General features: G+C 37.9%; 1 protein-coding gene across 2 annotated transcripts in view; it reads right to left on the bottom strand.

Annotated features, from left to right (window-relative positions):
- Positions 1 to 17094, bottom strand: part of Ctnna2 (catenin alpha 2) — a 1380618-nt gene that overhangs the window by 67645 nt on the left and 1295879 nt on the right. For both annotated transcript variants that reach the window (XM_008852324.1, XM_008852323.1), the window contains exon 13: positions 7193 to 7344. In XM_008852324.1, the coding sequence (XP_008850546.1) occupies positions 7193 to 7344 (152 nt within the window). The remainder of the gene's footprint in view (positions 1 to 7192; positions 7345 to 17094) is intronic.

The raw sequence follows: 17094 nt of genomic DNA on the forward strand, positions 1-17094 counted from the left end.
GGGGACCCCCTCAAAAAAAAAAAAAAAAAAAAAAAAAAAAAAGAAAAAGAAAAAGAAAAAGAATACAAAGTCTAAATATCCCTGAAGGAAAATCTTATAATCTTATAGAATCTTACCCGTAATAGGGCTACATGGGTGGGTATGTACTAGAAAAAAGGAAGACAACTGTACTACCCTAATATACATTTTATTTCTTCTGACAGATGTAATTAGTATAAGCTTGACTTTTAACATGATATGGTTTCTAATTTCAATACTGAGTATACTTGATTATTTCTACCCAGCCAAGTCTATTGACAGAACTTAAACATCATCTCAAAACTCATACTTGTGCTTTGTCAGTAATACCACTTTTCCTCTATTCCAGCTCTTCTGTTCTCAAGAAGCAAAATGATTTGTCATCTCTATGCCAATGACTAGACCTGCTGAGATATCGTGCTTGGTCGCTAAGGCATGAGATAAAGAGATTACAGTTTAGACTGTATAGCAACACTGCCTGAGTAAAACCACTGTGTGACCCTGAGCAAACTGTCTTAACTCTCTGAGCTTTAGCTCCCTTCTCTGTAAATTGGTGCTGCTCACAGTGGCTACTTCTATTTTTGTGAATATCAATGGGCTCTATACAGATTAGCATATATTAGTCATCTTTAGACTGCTTGTCATTATTATTACTTAGAATCTTAAAACAAATCCATTTAACCATTTTAATATAAATCTATCAATTACTACACATTAAGGACTAAATCATTCTTTTATGCATAATATCAATTTGGATCAGGCTAGCACAGTGAAAAGAGAATAATTCCCTATTTACATATGAGGAAAGAAGTAAAGCATCCATACTCCATGTTATGTCCTTGATTTATTAACAGAATCAGAATTTGGACCTAAACAACAAAGTGTATCTAACCCCAATTGCCAGAGTCTTTGGTTTTGTTATATTTTTGTTCACATTATCAATTGGGTAAGACCTGGAACAATAAAATGGCTTAAAAGGAATAGAGTTAGAGTAAGATCCTTCCCAATCATTAAAGTCTGTATTGGAGAAATATAAGGATAAATCCATAACACAAGCAATAAGAACCCGTCCCCTCCTTACTTCTAGATAACATTGATTAATGGCTTCACTGTTTCTCTAAGTGCCACACAAACTCAGGAAGGTTTCTTAATACTCCTTTGCTTGGACAGATTTTTCCCTTGTGTGGGTAGGAAACTGAAATATGAGAAGAATTAAGCTTGCTTCAAGCCTCATAAATAGGCAATTTTAAGCACATTCCCTAGACATTCTCATGTAATGCCAACTCTTAAGGTGATCCACTCAGGAGGTGATTAGGATGATGCACAAGATGAGAGGACATTGGTGGGAAGGCTCAGTTCACCTGTCCTATGCAATTTACCTCTGGGCACACAGCAGGAACCCCTCCCAAAGTGATATTTCAAAAAGAAAACTAGAGCATCAACAGTACTGATGATACAGATGCCCATTTGACCTCCAAGAGGGTCCACTTTCATTGTTTTGACTCCTTTGGCACCCTTGGTGTAAGTATCAGGTTTGGCTATTGATGAAACCTTGAGATGAATCAGACAGGCACATAATGAGGTTGTTCATGCCAGTACCACATTCTGCCTAGTGATTTTCCATGTTTGGACCTCTCTCTTGGTTTTCCTTCTCCTTCACTAGCAACCTTATTGACACTCAGTTATCTATTGATACTTAGCTTTGTGTAATAGCAATAGTAAAAAGATGGGGGAAAGAAGTTTTCTTCCTGCATTCTGTAAGTTAAATTGCGTTTAAGAGAGACAGAGCCTGGGTTAAATAATTGTATATGTTTACTGTGGGCAGGTGTAATATTCTGTGATGATTCTTCACTCTTCTGGAATGTACTGTATTGCTATGTTCAATTATAGCAAGTTGGTAAATCCTGATGACACATGAGATGACAAGATTACAAGTTCTTGAAAGGGAGTGAAAAAATAAAGTCAAAAATCTCACTGGAGAAAAAACAACAAATCAGCAGAGTATAGCAGAATCTATATTACTGTGTCCAAACATTGCAGGGATCTGGGCATTTTTAATAGTAGATTAGTCAATGACAAACCTAACCTGGATATGTAAGAGTAATGCTATGAGCTTTAAGGAAATGAGTGATAGTCCAGGAACCAAAATGAAGAAAAAAATATGAAATTAAAAAATAGCTGGAGAGCTGGAGAGATGGCTCAGTTGGTGAAGAGCTTTCCACTCAAACTTGAGAACCATAATTTAGAACACCAGAACCAACATAACCTTAGTTTAGATCACCAGTACCCACACAACAAGCAGAGTGCTGTGGTATATTTTATAACCCCAGCATTGGGGATGTGGGGCAAGAGGATTTCTGGGGCTTGCTGGCCAGTCAGTGAGAGTCTCTATCTCAAAATATAACATGAATATTTGACTACCAGTGGCATGCATGCACAGAGGCACACATCCATAGAAATACATACATCCAGTGACCCCCCTCCATTCTTAATTAAAAATGTGGAAGTAGGCCCAGGGCACCTGATTTTGTCTTCCACTCACAAGCTATCTGTCTTTGAAAGTCATTCAGCTCAGTTGCTTCCATATCTGTTTACTCATAAAGTGAATATTATAATTTCAACTTTTCCTGCTTGTTTCCTAAACATATGTATATATATGAAAATGCTTTGCAAGTTATAAAAATGAACAAATTCATAAATTTTGATAATTAGTGTACTTAATAAAACATACCACTTAATAATACTAACATTTACCACCCAGTAAAGGACAATTAGTCAGCTGAAGGATTTAATCCTTACGACTTAATGAAATATATTTGATCCCTATCTTATAGATGTTATGAACAGCCTCAGAGTCTTTGTGCTAGTTAGTTTTAACAGTCAACTTGACCCAACCTGGAATCAAATGAGATGAGAGTCTAAATAGAAATTTATCTGCATCAATTTGTCCTATGGGTATATATGTAGGGGATTGTCTTGATTGTTAATTGATGTAGGAAGACACAGACCATTGTAAATAGGACCATCTACCATCTGAGGCAGCATTTTCTTTTTTTAATATTTTATTTATTATTTTTATTTTATGTGTATGAGTATACTGCCTGCATGTGTGTGAGGGCACCCGTGTCATGCGATGCTGCAGAGGTCAGAAGAGAGCTTCGGATTCCCCTGGAACTGGAGTTAAGGATGGTTCGTAGCTGCCATGTGGGTGTTGGGAATCAAACCCAGGTCTTCTGCAAGAGCAGTCAGTGCTCTTAACTGCTGAGCCAGCTCTCCAGCCTGAGTATTTTCTTATTAGAAACAAAATCATCAATGAGAAATATTGTCTAAATAACATCTTATATGAACTTAAGCCTAATGTCTGAGAAGTGCAATTCCTTTGAACTCTTAAAGAAATAAACTAATCATTTTAATCTTTGGTTATACTTTCCTGTTGGGTGTTGAAGACAACGCAGGGTCCTGAGGCAGGGGATCCTGAATAGTTTAAGAGAGGAGAAAGTTAGCTGAAAGCTAATAAGCCTGAATAATTTCTCTTTGATCTTGACTGTGGATGTGACTAGCTATTTGAACTTCTGACTTGACTTCCCTTTAGTGATAGGCTATAACCTGGAATTGCAGGCCCTCAAAAACATTCCTTTTCCCCCTAAGTTGCTTTTTGTCAAGATATTTTATCACGGGAACAGAAATTAAACTAGAACAATCTTTAAGCAAAATTTCAAGGTGTCACTTTTAGTGACTGGTGGAACTAAGGAACAGATTGAAGTTTCCAGAATCCATGCTTTTAACTGTCACAAACACCACAGGTAAATGGATAAGTCTGAAATATTTCATGCCTTTTAAATAGGATCAGAGCCATACAAGCTGGTCACATAAATATTTCTGTGCTTGTGTAGTTTGCTAACTGCATATAATAACTGTCTTGTTTCTTTCATTTTACCATATTTGGCATTTCATGTATTTATTTATTCTCTCTCATATAAATTCCATGAAGATAGGGAATTTTGTTCACTTTTTCCACCTCCTGTATACAGGACAGATCTAGCAATATGGGACCCAACAAATATTTAATATTTGAATGACAAAGATTGAATTAGAACCTTCTAAAAGAATCATAATAAATTGTTTCTCATTAATGAAGTTAAGAAAACAAAGAACCAAACAGGAGGTGGAAAAAGTGGGCAAAATTCCCTGTCTTCATGGAATTTATATATGAGAGAATAAATAAATCTATGCGATGCCAAATATGATACAATGAAAGGGTAAGCAGGGGGTAGGACTCAAGGTGAGCACGGTAACAAAGGAAAATTTGTCACACAAGTAGTTTCAGTCTTTCATTTGCTAGTTATGAGAAATATTTTTACTTTGCTGAAATTTCAATTTTGTTGACTTCATTAGCAAATTCTCTGCTTAGTTGATTATTACAAATAGTAAATCTCATCTGAGCAGAATGAGAGAAAGAAATATTTCTTGAGAACCTACTAAGTTCTAGGTCTATAAGAGTTCTTTATTTTAGAAGTAGTAATATTTTCTCTATTTGCACATAAGGAATCTGAATTGTCTGAGAAGGTATTCAGCATGCTGATGACCCCAATTAGTTAAGTGGTAAATTTCAGACTTCACTGTTTCAACAGCATTCTTGTGTCTCAGTGATGTTTTCATAGCACCTCTAGTCTAAAAAAATAAGGAATAAAAATCCTTACCAGTTCGGTTGAGTAAGCAATTTAGCCCAATTAACTAATCCAATTTTTGTGATCTAACTAATATTGTACTGCTTCTTAAATCTTGGAATCCAAATGGACCTCATCAATTCTGGAGATGGTTTTTATTTTGCTGATAACCACATAACCAGCTTCATTAACATATCATGTCATCACCACACAGGTGCCAACCTAATGCTTAAACGGTAAAATTCTAGCTAACATTTCATGTAAATTTAAGAGATGTTTGTATTATCCTTAAAATTCTAAAATAACTTAGAGTGATCCAATGCATTTTGGTACAACAGTTAGGCAGAACTGGCACTGAACTACAGACCTTGATCCAAATTCTATCCCAAGTCCTACTATTTCATGCCCTGCCTTTAAAAGCCTCATGCATAAATAACCAAATGAAATGATAGCAACTGTAAACATTTAATGTGAAGTTATTATGAGGAACTACTACTGTTTTATCAAAAGTACGTGTCTGGACACTAAGATACTACCTTATCTATTATGCTTATCTTAATTTCCAATACTAGGTGTATATCTTAAGTTTATACTTACAGAGTCCTTATCTATGAATCTTTCTCTTCACCAAAATTTATTTGTGATGTTATCTCCAAAATCAATAACCTGTAATTATTCCCAAACACCAGAGAGTGCACAAGAAGCCATCTTAGTGAATATTCCCTTCAAACATGACAGGGCTCTGTCTGCTTCTTTGAACATATTATAAATAAATGTCCTTTTCCTGGCTTATTTAGTGCCACATTTTTAATGTGTTTGGGGGTAATGATTTCTCTGCTTAAAATGGCATTTGAAAGCAGTGCTGAATGGTTGTCAGATGCTGCCAACAGTAGTGGTAAATTGTTTTTTGAATGTTTCTGTGTCAGGTAGTCTGCAATGTGCCTCGCAGAGAAAATGTGTGTGTCAGATAAATTCTGTTCTAGAACCAGTTAATACAGGTGTCTGTGAGTTTGATACTAACACCTCAACAATATATTTGAAACAAATTGTCTTTACACTAAAACACATATGAAGAAAAGATTGTGTATTGATCATTTGAGGAAAAAATGACCAGAGGATCAAAGAAATCTAACTCTTCATTTCATCCTGAGAACATTAATTCAGTATTCACTAATTCAGTGTTGAGAATGGTTCTAGAACTTCTTTGAATGGGAAGAATGATGTGTAGTTGTCTTCTAGATTTATCTATTTATTATGAGGATAAGGAAAAAAATCCATATATCATGAATATCAGGATTTTGGGATCCTGCGATCCCCCAAAGAACACATACCAGGGGGTTGCAGTGTCAGTTTGTTTTTGAAGGAGGTGGTAGTTTAGACTGTCAATGATTACCAGGATAGAAAATATCCTAGGTACACTCAGTAGTTTTATCAGTAAGTTCCAGGGAAAACTGTGGGGTTGTGCTTAATGATCTAGGACTATGCCATGCAGTGGACCAGCTACCATTTCTGTAGAGCTACTGAGTGCTTTAAATGTAGCTAGTGCATCATGCTACAATGATAACACCAGAAATATTCTTGGGTAAGTAAAATGTGCTATAATTACAATTAATTTCATGTGTTTGTTTGCTTTTTAGTATATGTATAGTATATGTATTAAAGTTTTAGATTAAAAATGTGGTTCCCATTATATTTACATTGGTCATCACGTTCTGGAATTAATGCTGAAATCTGTTATCAATTATGCTTTTCCATGTGTAGTTTATTTGAAGAGAGCTTAGGCAAAGGTAATTGCTTGAACACCACTATCTGAAGCTCCTAGTAAGGTTGGAAGTGAACAACAACAACTAATAATAATAAAGGCTGCAATGGAATACCATACAGCAGCTAAATCATATGAAGTAAGCCATGATTTTTAGAGATAGAATAAGACATATTTTGGATGAACAAGCTACAACAAATACAATATTAGTTTAAGAACATTTATAATCTAGACCTGATATACATGTCAGTATTTAGGCAATACTTCAGAGACATCACTCCTCTTTGACACAGAAATATGATGTTGAGGAGCTAATGAAGTAGTGATAGGAGGAAGTTTCATATGAGTATCTTGCCTTGTTTAAAATGAACTATAATAATATTACTATTACAGTCCCACTATCAAGTTGAAAAATCTTCACTTCTTTACAGCCCATGAGTCTTTGGTAATCCTGGTAAGAGGAGAGTGTCTGCAGAGGGACACAAACCGAAAATAGCAGCAATTCCACTAAATCCACTAGAAAATTAGGAAAAATGTATGTCAGAAGCAGGCAGGACATTGTACTTTAGGATATTCAGAACTAATCTGGGTTTGTTGGGAATTGACCCTTTGTAAGTAAAAAGTCAACTGGTCCGGCTGTAAAAGAAAAGCACATCTTACTAGATTATAACGAGTCATTAAAAAATGAAGAGTGAATTCTTCAGGGACCTTATTAGAAGTTTTGGGTTGTAGAGACTCCACATACCCTAATCATCAGCACAGCCTTTCTGATGTCCCGAACTCCGTCATACACCAGACGAGAGGCATCAATGAACTCATTCTCCTCAAATGGTTGAGGGATGTTGGCACTCAGGGCTTCGATGGCAACCTCAACTTGCTCAGCAAAGCGTGGCATCACTAGGCAAACGAAGGAAAAGGCAGCAGGTTAGGAGTTTTTCTCTCCCTGTCCCTCACCCGGGATAAGTCTTTTTGAACTATTTTGAATGAGTATAATTTGTGGCCTTTGTGTCATTTACCTCAGCAAAAAGGAACAAACTGTTACTTCGTGCAAAGAAGAAACTGTATCATGCCCACCCAGGTGGTGTGGAAGGGTATAGAGTGTATGTTTATGCTGAATTGAGTTCCACTTCTGCTAGATACCAATTGTACAGTCTTTGCTGTGTTTTTCTGAGCCTTTTAAACTTAATGCTTCTTTGTCTGTAAATAAGCTGATCCAGACTCCCTTTTTCAGGAATACAGGAGCTAAGAAATAGGTAGGATAGGGAAGGACGGTCTTCTGGAAGGGCCATAAAAGAGAACAAAAGGAAAAGCTTGGGTAATTCATCAGAAAGACCTATAGAAAGAGAAGACCACCAGGCTCAAAGATAATTTGCCCTATTTTAACAAGATCACCTTGATGTGAAAGGTGATGCGTGTGTAGGCTTGTAAAATGATGAAACCACCATCTTTTCACTGACATCTGTGCATGCAGCTTGTGTACACACACACACACACACACACACACACACACACACACACACACACACACACACACACACACACACACACATGCACACACACACCAAACCTGAGGTCAGCAAAAAGAAAACTCATTAGAATTAGAATACCTGAAACATTTTAAGGGACTAGTATGGTCCTTAACTGATTCTCAAAAATCATAATTCAGTTTCTCAACTGTTATCTCATAACAATCAGTTCAAAAGTACAATTCTTTTTTATTTATGAGGACAATAAAATAGAAATATCATTCATTTACTTCCATTTGTGGGCTTCCATGCCTCATTCATCTTTATGCTCATTTTCACCCTCTTGGATATTTTAACCTTAATTTTTATCCCTGGTGTGAGAAACTCTGCTAAATTACTTTACTGTTTAGCATCAGAATACACCAGATAAAACATTCCTAGCTAGAGAAGCACACTTCTACCTGAAAAAGTCAAATGATTTTTTTTTAAGGAGTGGGAGAGCTACAGAGAAAGGAGTAAACTTAAAATATAAACTATCAAGACCAAAGCATGCATAGGGTGATTTTCCTTCTGTGGAAAAATTATTATGATTGGTTCTCTATGCCATTTGAGTTTCACATGTTAGTTTTTGAAATGTATTTAGAAGGAAAGAATTTGAAGAGTATTCAGCTGTATTGTTATAACTATGAGTTAAAACTGAACTCAATGACATTCTAACCATATTCATTAGGTCAATGTGCAATGAATGGTATCAGAGCACCACACTGTGCCCCACCAAGATGTGGAATTATCACATGGCAATTCAGAATAAATTTTAAAAACCTGCATTTCCAAAACAAATACATTAAAATTACACTATTTTACTTATCTCTTTGTTGGGGATGTTTGCATGTGACTGAAGAATCTATAAAACAGAAATTGACCTCCTTGGGTATGAGAATATTTTTATATGGATTTGACATTTAGACATGAGCATTTTTCTTAAAAAAAATCAAAACTCCACTGTCTTTCTTAGGCAGAATGTTCTGACTTACAATAATTCCACCATATTTGATGGTTAAGCTGACATATCATGACTTACTACCAAGTTTATGGATTTACACACAACTGTAAGTACTACTTAGATTCATCAATTTTTCCCCTACTTTCAGGCTGGTGAGAAGACTTAGTGGCTAAATGCACCTACTACTAAACCTGACATGGTCTAGGTTAGATCCCTGGGATCCACAAGGTAAAAGGAGAGAGTGACTCCTGCAAGCTGTCCTTTAACCTCCATATGCACATGCAGCCACCACACATGCACACCCATCCCCCCAAAACAAACAAACAAATATTTAGTTTCAAATTTTCAAATGTCCCTATAGTACATCTCATAAGGAATTAATACACTGACATGTACATAGGATAAGTACTACAAATAATTAAGGAAAAATTAATATCAGAAAAAAATAACAAAAGTTTAGTATCCTCATAGAGAAGAAATCCATAAACACAAAATCAGATGGTTGATTCCACTCAGTGAAAAAAATAGCAGTGAAATATCATTTCACACTCGGGTGGACAAACAATTTGAAGTGCAATACTCTTATGAGGCTGTGGAGAGGGGAGAGTCCTTCTGTTTCTGATGGGAGTTAAGATGGGCATACAGCATTTTGGCCAACACTAGTATGAAGTTTCATGAAAAGACACCTTCTAGTCCCCAAAAAGTGGCTGAGTCTTTATCTGGGATATGGCCAAGTATTCTATAGAGATACTGAATAAACAGGCTGAGCACACTTACCCTGGGGTCACAAGACTGTCTTTGTTTCTCTATTACAGTTGCTTCTTTTCAAGCCACAGAGTCTAGAATTATACAATTGTTTAAAAATCAGTATGGCTGGAACCATACTGATTCTGATGATTCCAACTCAGGAAGAACCATTGTGACATGCTCAGTCCAGATTCATGGGCTAGTGCTATCTGTGTGGCACAGATGAACCAAGGCATGAGAATTAAGGGATAGCCAATGTATTAAAGTAAGTCCTTTTAACATGGAATGCTCTGCAGTGACAGTTAAAGAAGCACCATGGAATACAGAATCTCTGTTGTGAGATTTAGCTGGTAGAATCCAGAAGTGAACAATAGCGCTATTGGCCCTGAAGTTATCTGAGAAAGCAGAAATAGATACTTTTATGAAAATCAATTTTTCAAGAAACAAATGACTGGGGAGCAGGACAAGAACATCCTCTGTGCTCTGTTCTTAGTTTACTCATTCAGGGCTTAGTTAGCCACTACTCCTCTTTAAGCAGCACAGCTCAGCTTGTCACAGAGTTGCTCTCTCCTAGGGTTATCAGTTTAACTCTGAATTCCTGAAACACCTTGATAATATTATTAAAATATTAAGTGTCTCAAAATAATATTGAGATAGAAAAAATGTGAAATGTGTTACTGACCTCATTTCTCAATAATTAGAACAAGGCTGAGCATTGTGTTTTTGATTTTCACTATATATATTAACAGAGTTTATTATATAGGATTATGTAAACAGAGACTTCTTGCTTAATAAAAATGCAGGTGCTACTTTACCATTTACCATCAGTATGCTGAATTATTCTTCATAGCTCATGCCCTGAAAGGGTAGTTAAAGTTAGAAGCAAACTTTTAAATTCTAGCTCAACTTTTGTATGCATATTGCATACTAGGCTGCAAAATGATGACATTCTAAAAGCAATGGAATCAGAGTTAATATTGCATATAAAAATCAAGGCTGCATCATTCTAGTGTCTCCATGGGTGAGGTTTGGAAACAAATCCTCCTAAGAAGCTCCAGAGATAAAGCTTGAGAGCACAGTGTGATTTGGTTAAATGTATGAGTTGTGCTATTATGTGAACAGTACTGCACACAATCAAAATGGAAAAAAAAAGTTTTAGGCTAATTAGAAACACTGGACATGCACAGCCAGCCAACCCCACTGCTTCTGAGGAAATTTCTGAGAAAAAGCCCATTTTCTAATCTTAAACTTTCCAGTAATTTCCAATAATGCAGAAAGAACCATTAAATCTCTTTAACAAAATGCAAACATAACTAAGTATCTGATACTTATTATATGTTATCTCCCTCCTATATACTTATTATATGTTATCTCCCTCCTCCTTTATCGGTCTCACCACCTAGCCCTACACACTCAATGTATTTAAAAATGAATTGCATTTGCCTCCAAATAGGACAGAAGAGTTGTGCTGACATGTCCCCCCCACATTTTTCCTTTGCATCTTAAGCTCTGTCATGCTTCTGGCATTGGAGATCTACATAGCTTGTTAGAAAGGAATGCAAACTTTAAGTAGAGGATAGAGGGAAGAATTTCAAGACAAAGTGAATAATCTCATATTTCCCATTTTCCTTTTATGCCCAGCATTCCATATTGATTTAGAATCTTACTAAAGATTTTCAGGGCCACCAAACAATTTATTAATGTAGTTTCAATTGAGAACCTTTCATAAAGCTGAGCTTAGAATGCTTTTAAGACTAAACTTTTTGGGGGAGCAGGTTCATCAGTGACCAAGGGGAAGGAATCCTAATTTTGTCCTTGACTGGTTCACCAAGACCAACGAAAGAAGATTGTGTGTGGACAGATTACCTATAAAGGTGGTGTAGTCAGGCCACACACAGGGAATGTGTTCTTTGAACATATTTGGAGAGAAAATAGGCAAAGGGCCAATTCTAGAAACAGAATCAGTCTAATAAATGCTAGTGAGAGACAGAAAAACAAGAACATTTGTCTAAACCTAGAAAATAGGTAGAATTGTAATTCTTTTCACCACGTGCATTACTACAGTTCATCTGATCACAGACAGCAAGTCTTTCAATAGTTGGAAATGGGTAAAATGTTCTATGTTGCCAGAGTAAATGAGGGTAGAAAGTATTATTCTGAGGAGATTCTTTGGGCCCTTGAGAATTCCCTACAACAGAGTTTTTTGCTATAGTTTTTATAGATAAAGCAATCATTCTTGAAAACAATTTCTTTAGACATCATCCAGAGATAATTAATGTAAACCATAATTACATGCTTGGAGAGGCAAGGAGATGGCAAAGGGTGGAATGAGCTAAACCTCTGAAGGCCTAACTTTTCCCAAAGGAAAATCCGATTGGCATTTTCAGGACATGAGGTGCACTTTGTTTCACATCAACACAAAGCATCAGGGGTGAGGACTCAAACTGAGTCTGAAGATCCAAGTCACAGCCCACATAGAAGTAGGAGCCCAAACCAAAGTTGTAGCCTGTCAGTGCTTTTAACTCTACTCAAAAACAGTGGAGGGCTATCACCGAAGCTGGTCACTACTGATCTTACTCTGCTTAGTAAAAGCTTCATGTTCGTGCATTATTAGAGGGCTTTCAAGGGTACCCTCACTTCGCCCTACAAAGAGATCTTTCAAAATCACGAGTTCAAAATTCTTTCAGGAATGTTGACATGGGAGTTTCACCTTATATTGCTGATTATAAGAAGCAAGGGCTGAAGAGACGGCTCAGAGGTTAAGAGCACTGACTGCTCTTGCAGAGGAGCCAGGTTCGAGTCCCAGCATCCACGTGGTGGCTACTAACCATCCTTAACTCCAGTTCCAGGAGTTAACACCCTCTTCTGACCTCTGTGCCATTGCACGACATGGGTGCACTCACATACATGCAGGCAATACACTCATACACATAAAATAAAAATAATAAATAAAATATTTTTTAAAAAAAGAAACAAGGGAGGGGATCTGTAAATATTCCTTGTGAACATTAGTTCAGTTTTGCACGTATTTAGAGCTCTCCAATATGTGTAGGTGTACCTTCCTTGTAAGACACAAGGTGTGTCCTAGGTGGCCCGTTTCCTCTGAGGGGTGGGACCTGCTAAGGAGAATTGACTGTGGAGAGTTAGCCACAGAGGGAGGGGCTTTTCTGTTCCATCTTGTGCTGGAGCCAGGAAGACATTTGAAAACAGAATGGCTCAGCATTTGCCAACTTGGGGTGAGACTACAGGAGGCCTGGGTACAAGCTAGCAGTGACTATGGGTGGACCACCGAGCAATCTGGAATGGCGGGCTCTGAGCCATGGTGCAGAGCTGGGCACCGGCTGTTCATTTCTTTCTGAGTCACTTCCCCCCCCAATATAAACTATAATAAATTCACACAAAGATATGTTATATGTTTGTCTGATAGCACTCAGAGCAAGAGGCCCCGAGAAAACTCAGACAACACAAGGTGACTGGACTCTTGCTAAAGCAACAAGAGACTCAAAAGACAATCACCTTGAGCCGACCTCAGCCTTTCCTAACTCATGATCTAGCCCTACTAATCTCTTATTCCCTTTTGGCCACATACCATCTGCCTCCATCTTGACTTGATGAACCTTTTGTACACTGGAAGCCATTTCACAAAGCAATAAGACAGTTGTGCCAGAAACTGAGTATGTTGTTACATAGTCCATGTTGTCAGATTTTCCCCATACATCTTAATAGTATATCTCAGTTATGCTCCTCAGTGAGTCACCTACTCACATTCACTTACAGATATGTCATTTTGGGAGGCAGGATCTGAGAAGGTCCCCCAATGTCCTCTGTCTTAAGATGAATGCTTTTGGGTTCTAGCCCAAAAAGTTGGGCTAGAATAACTGACATCTTGCTAATCAACAGAATATGGCACAGGAGATAAGGTAGAGTTTCCTAGATAAAGTTACACAAAGAGGAGGGGTCCATCTTGCTGCCTTTCTTGTTCTTTTGGGTGTTTATTTTGAATATTTTCTGTGTGGTGAGCCAATTTGTCACAGACCACAATGACACTGGACTGAGTGATGCCTCTGGTCAACAGCTGGAAGAATGCTGACCCAATGAGATCTTCCTATGGCCACATGAGTAGATCTTTCACTGAGGGATCCTTCAAATGACCTAGCACTGGCAACACCTTGATTCCAGCCTTATGAAAGTTTCTAGAGGGTGTGGCCCCCAGCTAAGCCACTCTAAGATTCCTAATCATCTATAGTCATTATGACACAATAAGTGTAATGCAAAGCTGCTAAATTTGGGGTGACGTGTTACACAGAAATAGTTAAACAATACAGTATGTCTTTCCAAAAAGGAAACAATCAGTTCAAAACAGTTACAGGAACAAATAAAAATGCTTTTATTAATTGCAGTGGCTGTGCTTAACCTGGTATATTTCTCTGTTCCAAGCAGTTGTATCTAAATAACTCTTGCTGTTTGACTTTAACAAATTTGAATCTCAGTGCTGAATTAGAATCACTGAGGCTCAGAAGATGGCTCAGAGGTTAAGAGTAATTGCTGCTCTTTCAGAGGCCTCAAGTTTGGTTTCTACCACCTACATTGGGTGGCTCACAACCACCTGTAAATCCACCTCCAGGGGGTCCAACACCTTCTTCTGGCCTCTGCAGGCACCTGAACTCACATAGGATATACATGCAAACACATATAAATAAAAATAAAGTAGACCTTAAATCTACCCACCACCATCCTTGTCCCCCTGCTAGCCTTGGGCCCAGGCCCCCTCCTCCTCCTCTGCCTCTGCCCTCTGGACAAGCTTCCTAACCCAAACTAGATAAATCCTCTAGCATAGTTTATTAAGCCCCTCCACAGGTAGTACTCATCCCTACCTTTCCCTGGACTCCTGCCAGACACCAACTGGCCCTCCTACCGCCATACACCACTCATCAAAGAAACTTTTTGTAGCAGATGGAGGCTACTGCAGAGTTCCAGAGCTGCACACACACAGAGAATATATGTCTGAGAGATTCCCAGCCCTAGGTGAAATATCTACACTGGAACCTCTACATCTAAGGTTTATGGAACATGTTGGAACAGGGGGTGGAGAGGATATTAATGCATCCTTCAGCTGTCACCAGTGAAGGCCACGACTCACTAAGTCTTAGAGAATAAGAGACTGCAGACTGTATGTGTCCCTGGATAAGACTCCAGTATTAAACCTCACCCACCCATGGCTCAGGAACCATTGTGGAAGAGGGGGTGGAAAGATTGTAAGAGCCAGGGCTGGTCCATGAACATAGGGAAACAGAGGCTTTCAGGCCACTGGAAGCTTGTTCAGGTGAACATGTGGCAGTGTTCACATGAGCACAAGACCCATGCCAACTCCATCAGACCCAGAGTAAAGGAAGGGAAATGGGTGGCAGGCTGGCCCAATCCTGGGAACTGTTGGAGACTGATCACTGCTGGGTGAGGGAGAGTAGACCTTCCTTAAGATCTCTAGATGGGCTGACTAGACTCCAGTGGATGAACTTGCACTGAAGGACATCTGGGTACAAATGCTTGCCCACATAGTACTTTTTATGTATGGTGGAATACGTGAGGACCTGTGGAGGGGGCAGTATACATGGGGAGGGGCCTAAATTTGAGAAGAAATGTTTTATGAAATATACAAAAGCTCAATGAAATATTTTTTAAAATAAGCAACATCTAAAAAAAAGATGGAGATAATGACAATGCCCTTCAGGGTTTATATTAAGCTTATAAATAATGCATTAAAAGTGGCCTGAGCACAGTGGTTCACACCTGATACCCCAGCTATTCAGGAACCTGAAGCAGACACAGTAGTTGAGCCCAGGGGTTCAAGACCAGCTCCAGCCTTAGGAATTTGGAAAAAATAGCAAAACTAAGAGTGTGGTTTGTCCTTTGAGGCAGTTACCACAGCTAGGATATGTATGAGATGAATTCCATGGAACTTGGCACACAAAAGATTCACAGTAAGTGGTTCTCATAGTTGTCTTTGCACTACAGTTGTGCATCTGTGACCCAACCATATGCTTTTGATTCATTCAAGTACACTTGATGCCCTTTGGAGGTAAATGTTAGAGGTAAATCTGCAATGAATTACCACCAAAAAAGCAGCGTTTCTGAACAATAATGGAATAAACTGGACACACCAATCAGTGGTGAATCTGAAAACTGGGAACTTATGGAATACAAATGAAGGATTTAAACACAGCTTGTTCAGCTCAAATACAATATTCTTTCCAAAAGCTTCCTTGTTCAATCTATTATTCTTGAAAAACTATTTCCCTATTCTCTCAACTTATTTCACTTTGATTGTATAGATTACCTAACTGATGGAATTGAATTTTGATTATTTTCAAACATTCAAAAATATTTTATTATTCTTACTTTATGTGTATGAGTGTATTGCCTGCATGTATGTAGGTGCACCTGTGTTGTGCAATGCCCATGAAGGTCAGAAGAAGGCGTTGGATCCCCTGGAACTGTAGTTACAGACAGTTGTTGGCTGCCACATGGCTAGAGAACCAGGTTCCCTGCAAGTGTAGTCAGTGGTCTTAACTGCTGAGCCATCTCTCTAGTCCCTATGTTCAAACATTTTTTAAACATGTTGTAGAGTCTGTATGAACGTAAAACTGAAGAGCTTACTCGAAATTTAAGACTTCCATCATCTATACCAATGATGCCTTAGATTTGCTCACCAGTCTGAAAGTTATTGAGCACTGGATGCCAGGAGTAGGGCAAAAAGTAGTCTGGCTTAGTCTATTCCTTATTCCATCATTAATATCTATCAACTACTTCTACCCTCCAGACAACCACAGTCACTAGCCCAGCCAGTGCTCTTTCCATCCTATGTCCTCATTGACTTTCTCTTTTCAACACCAGTCATCCGTTCTCTTGGTGAAAGTTCTTATAGCCATCTGCTTTCATACATTCATGTTTAGAACATTATCATGTGCATTTCAAACATCAAAACCAAATCAGAGTTCCGGAAGGCCATATATAACCCATGAGCTGGATTGTTTGATAAAAGATGAAAAAGGACTACCTAGAAGAAGGAAACACAAAAAGCAACTCTAAATTCCATTCACGATCCCTATCTTGAGAGAATTCGGATAGTCCGTCTGCTCTTGTCTAGACACAAATTCCTTTCCCTAAGGAATTGCTTGCTTGGAAGGTTTTCATACAGTTTAAAATAAGCATTTCAAAAATAATTACAAATGGTTTATAACTCCAGGAGGAAAGGATAGCACGTTTAATTCTGAATCTTAAGGAATGAATAGATAGTTGAACACAATGCCTTATTTAGCTTACAATGCTCAACAAAACCTAGTTTGATAAATACAGTTTAATTTCACATCTGTGAGTTTTAAATACTTAGATGGCATTAAGATGTAGTAAAACACTTGCTAAGGATTTCTTACA

The sequence above is a fragment of the Nannospalax galili genome, unplaced genomic scaffold, assembly GCF_000622305.1.
Source record: "Nannospalax galili isolate Female #2095 unplaced genomic scaffold, S.galili_v1.0 scaffold726, whole genome shotgun sequence".
Taxonomy (NCBI): Eukaryota; Metazoa; Chordata; class Mammalia; order Rodentia; family Spalacidae; genus Nannospalax; species Nannospalax galili.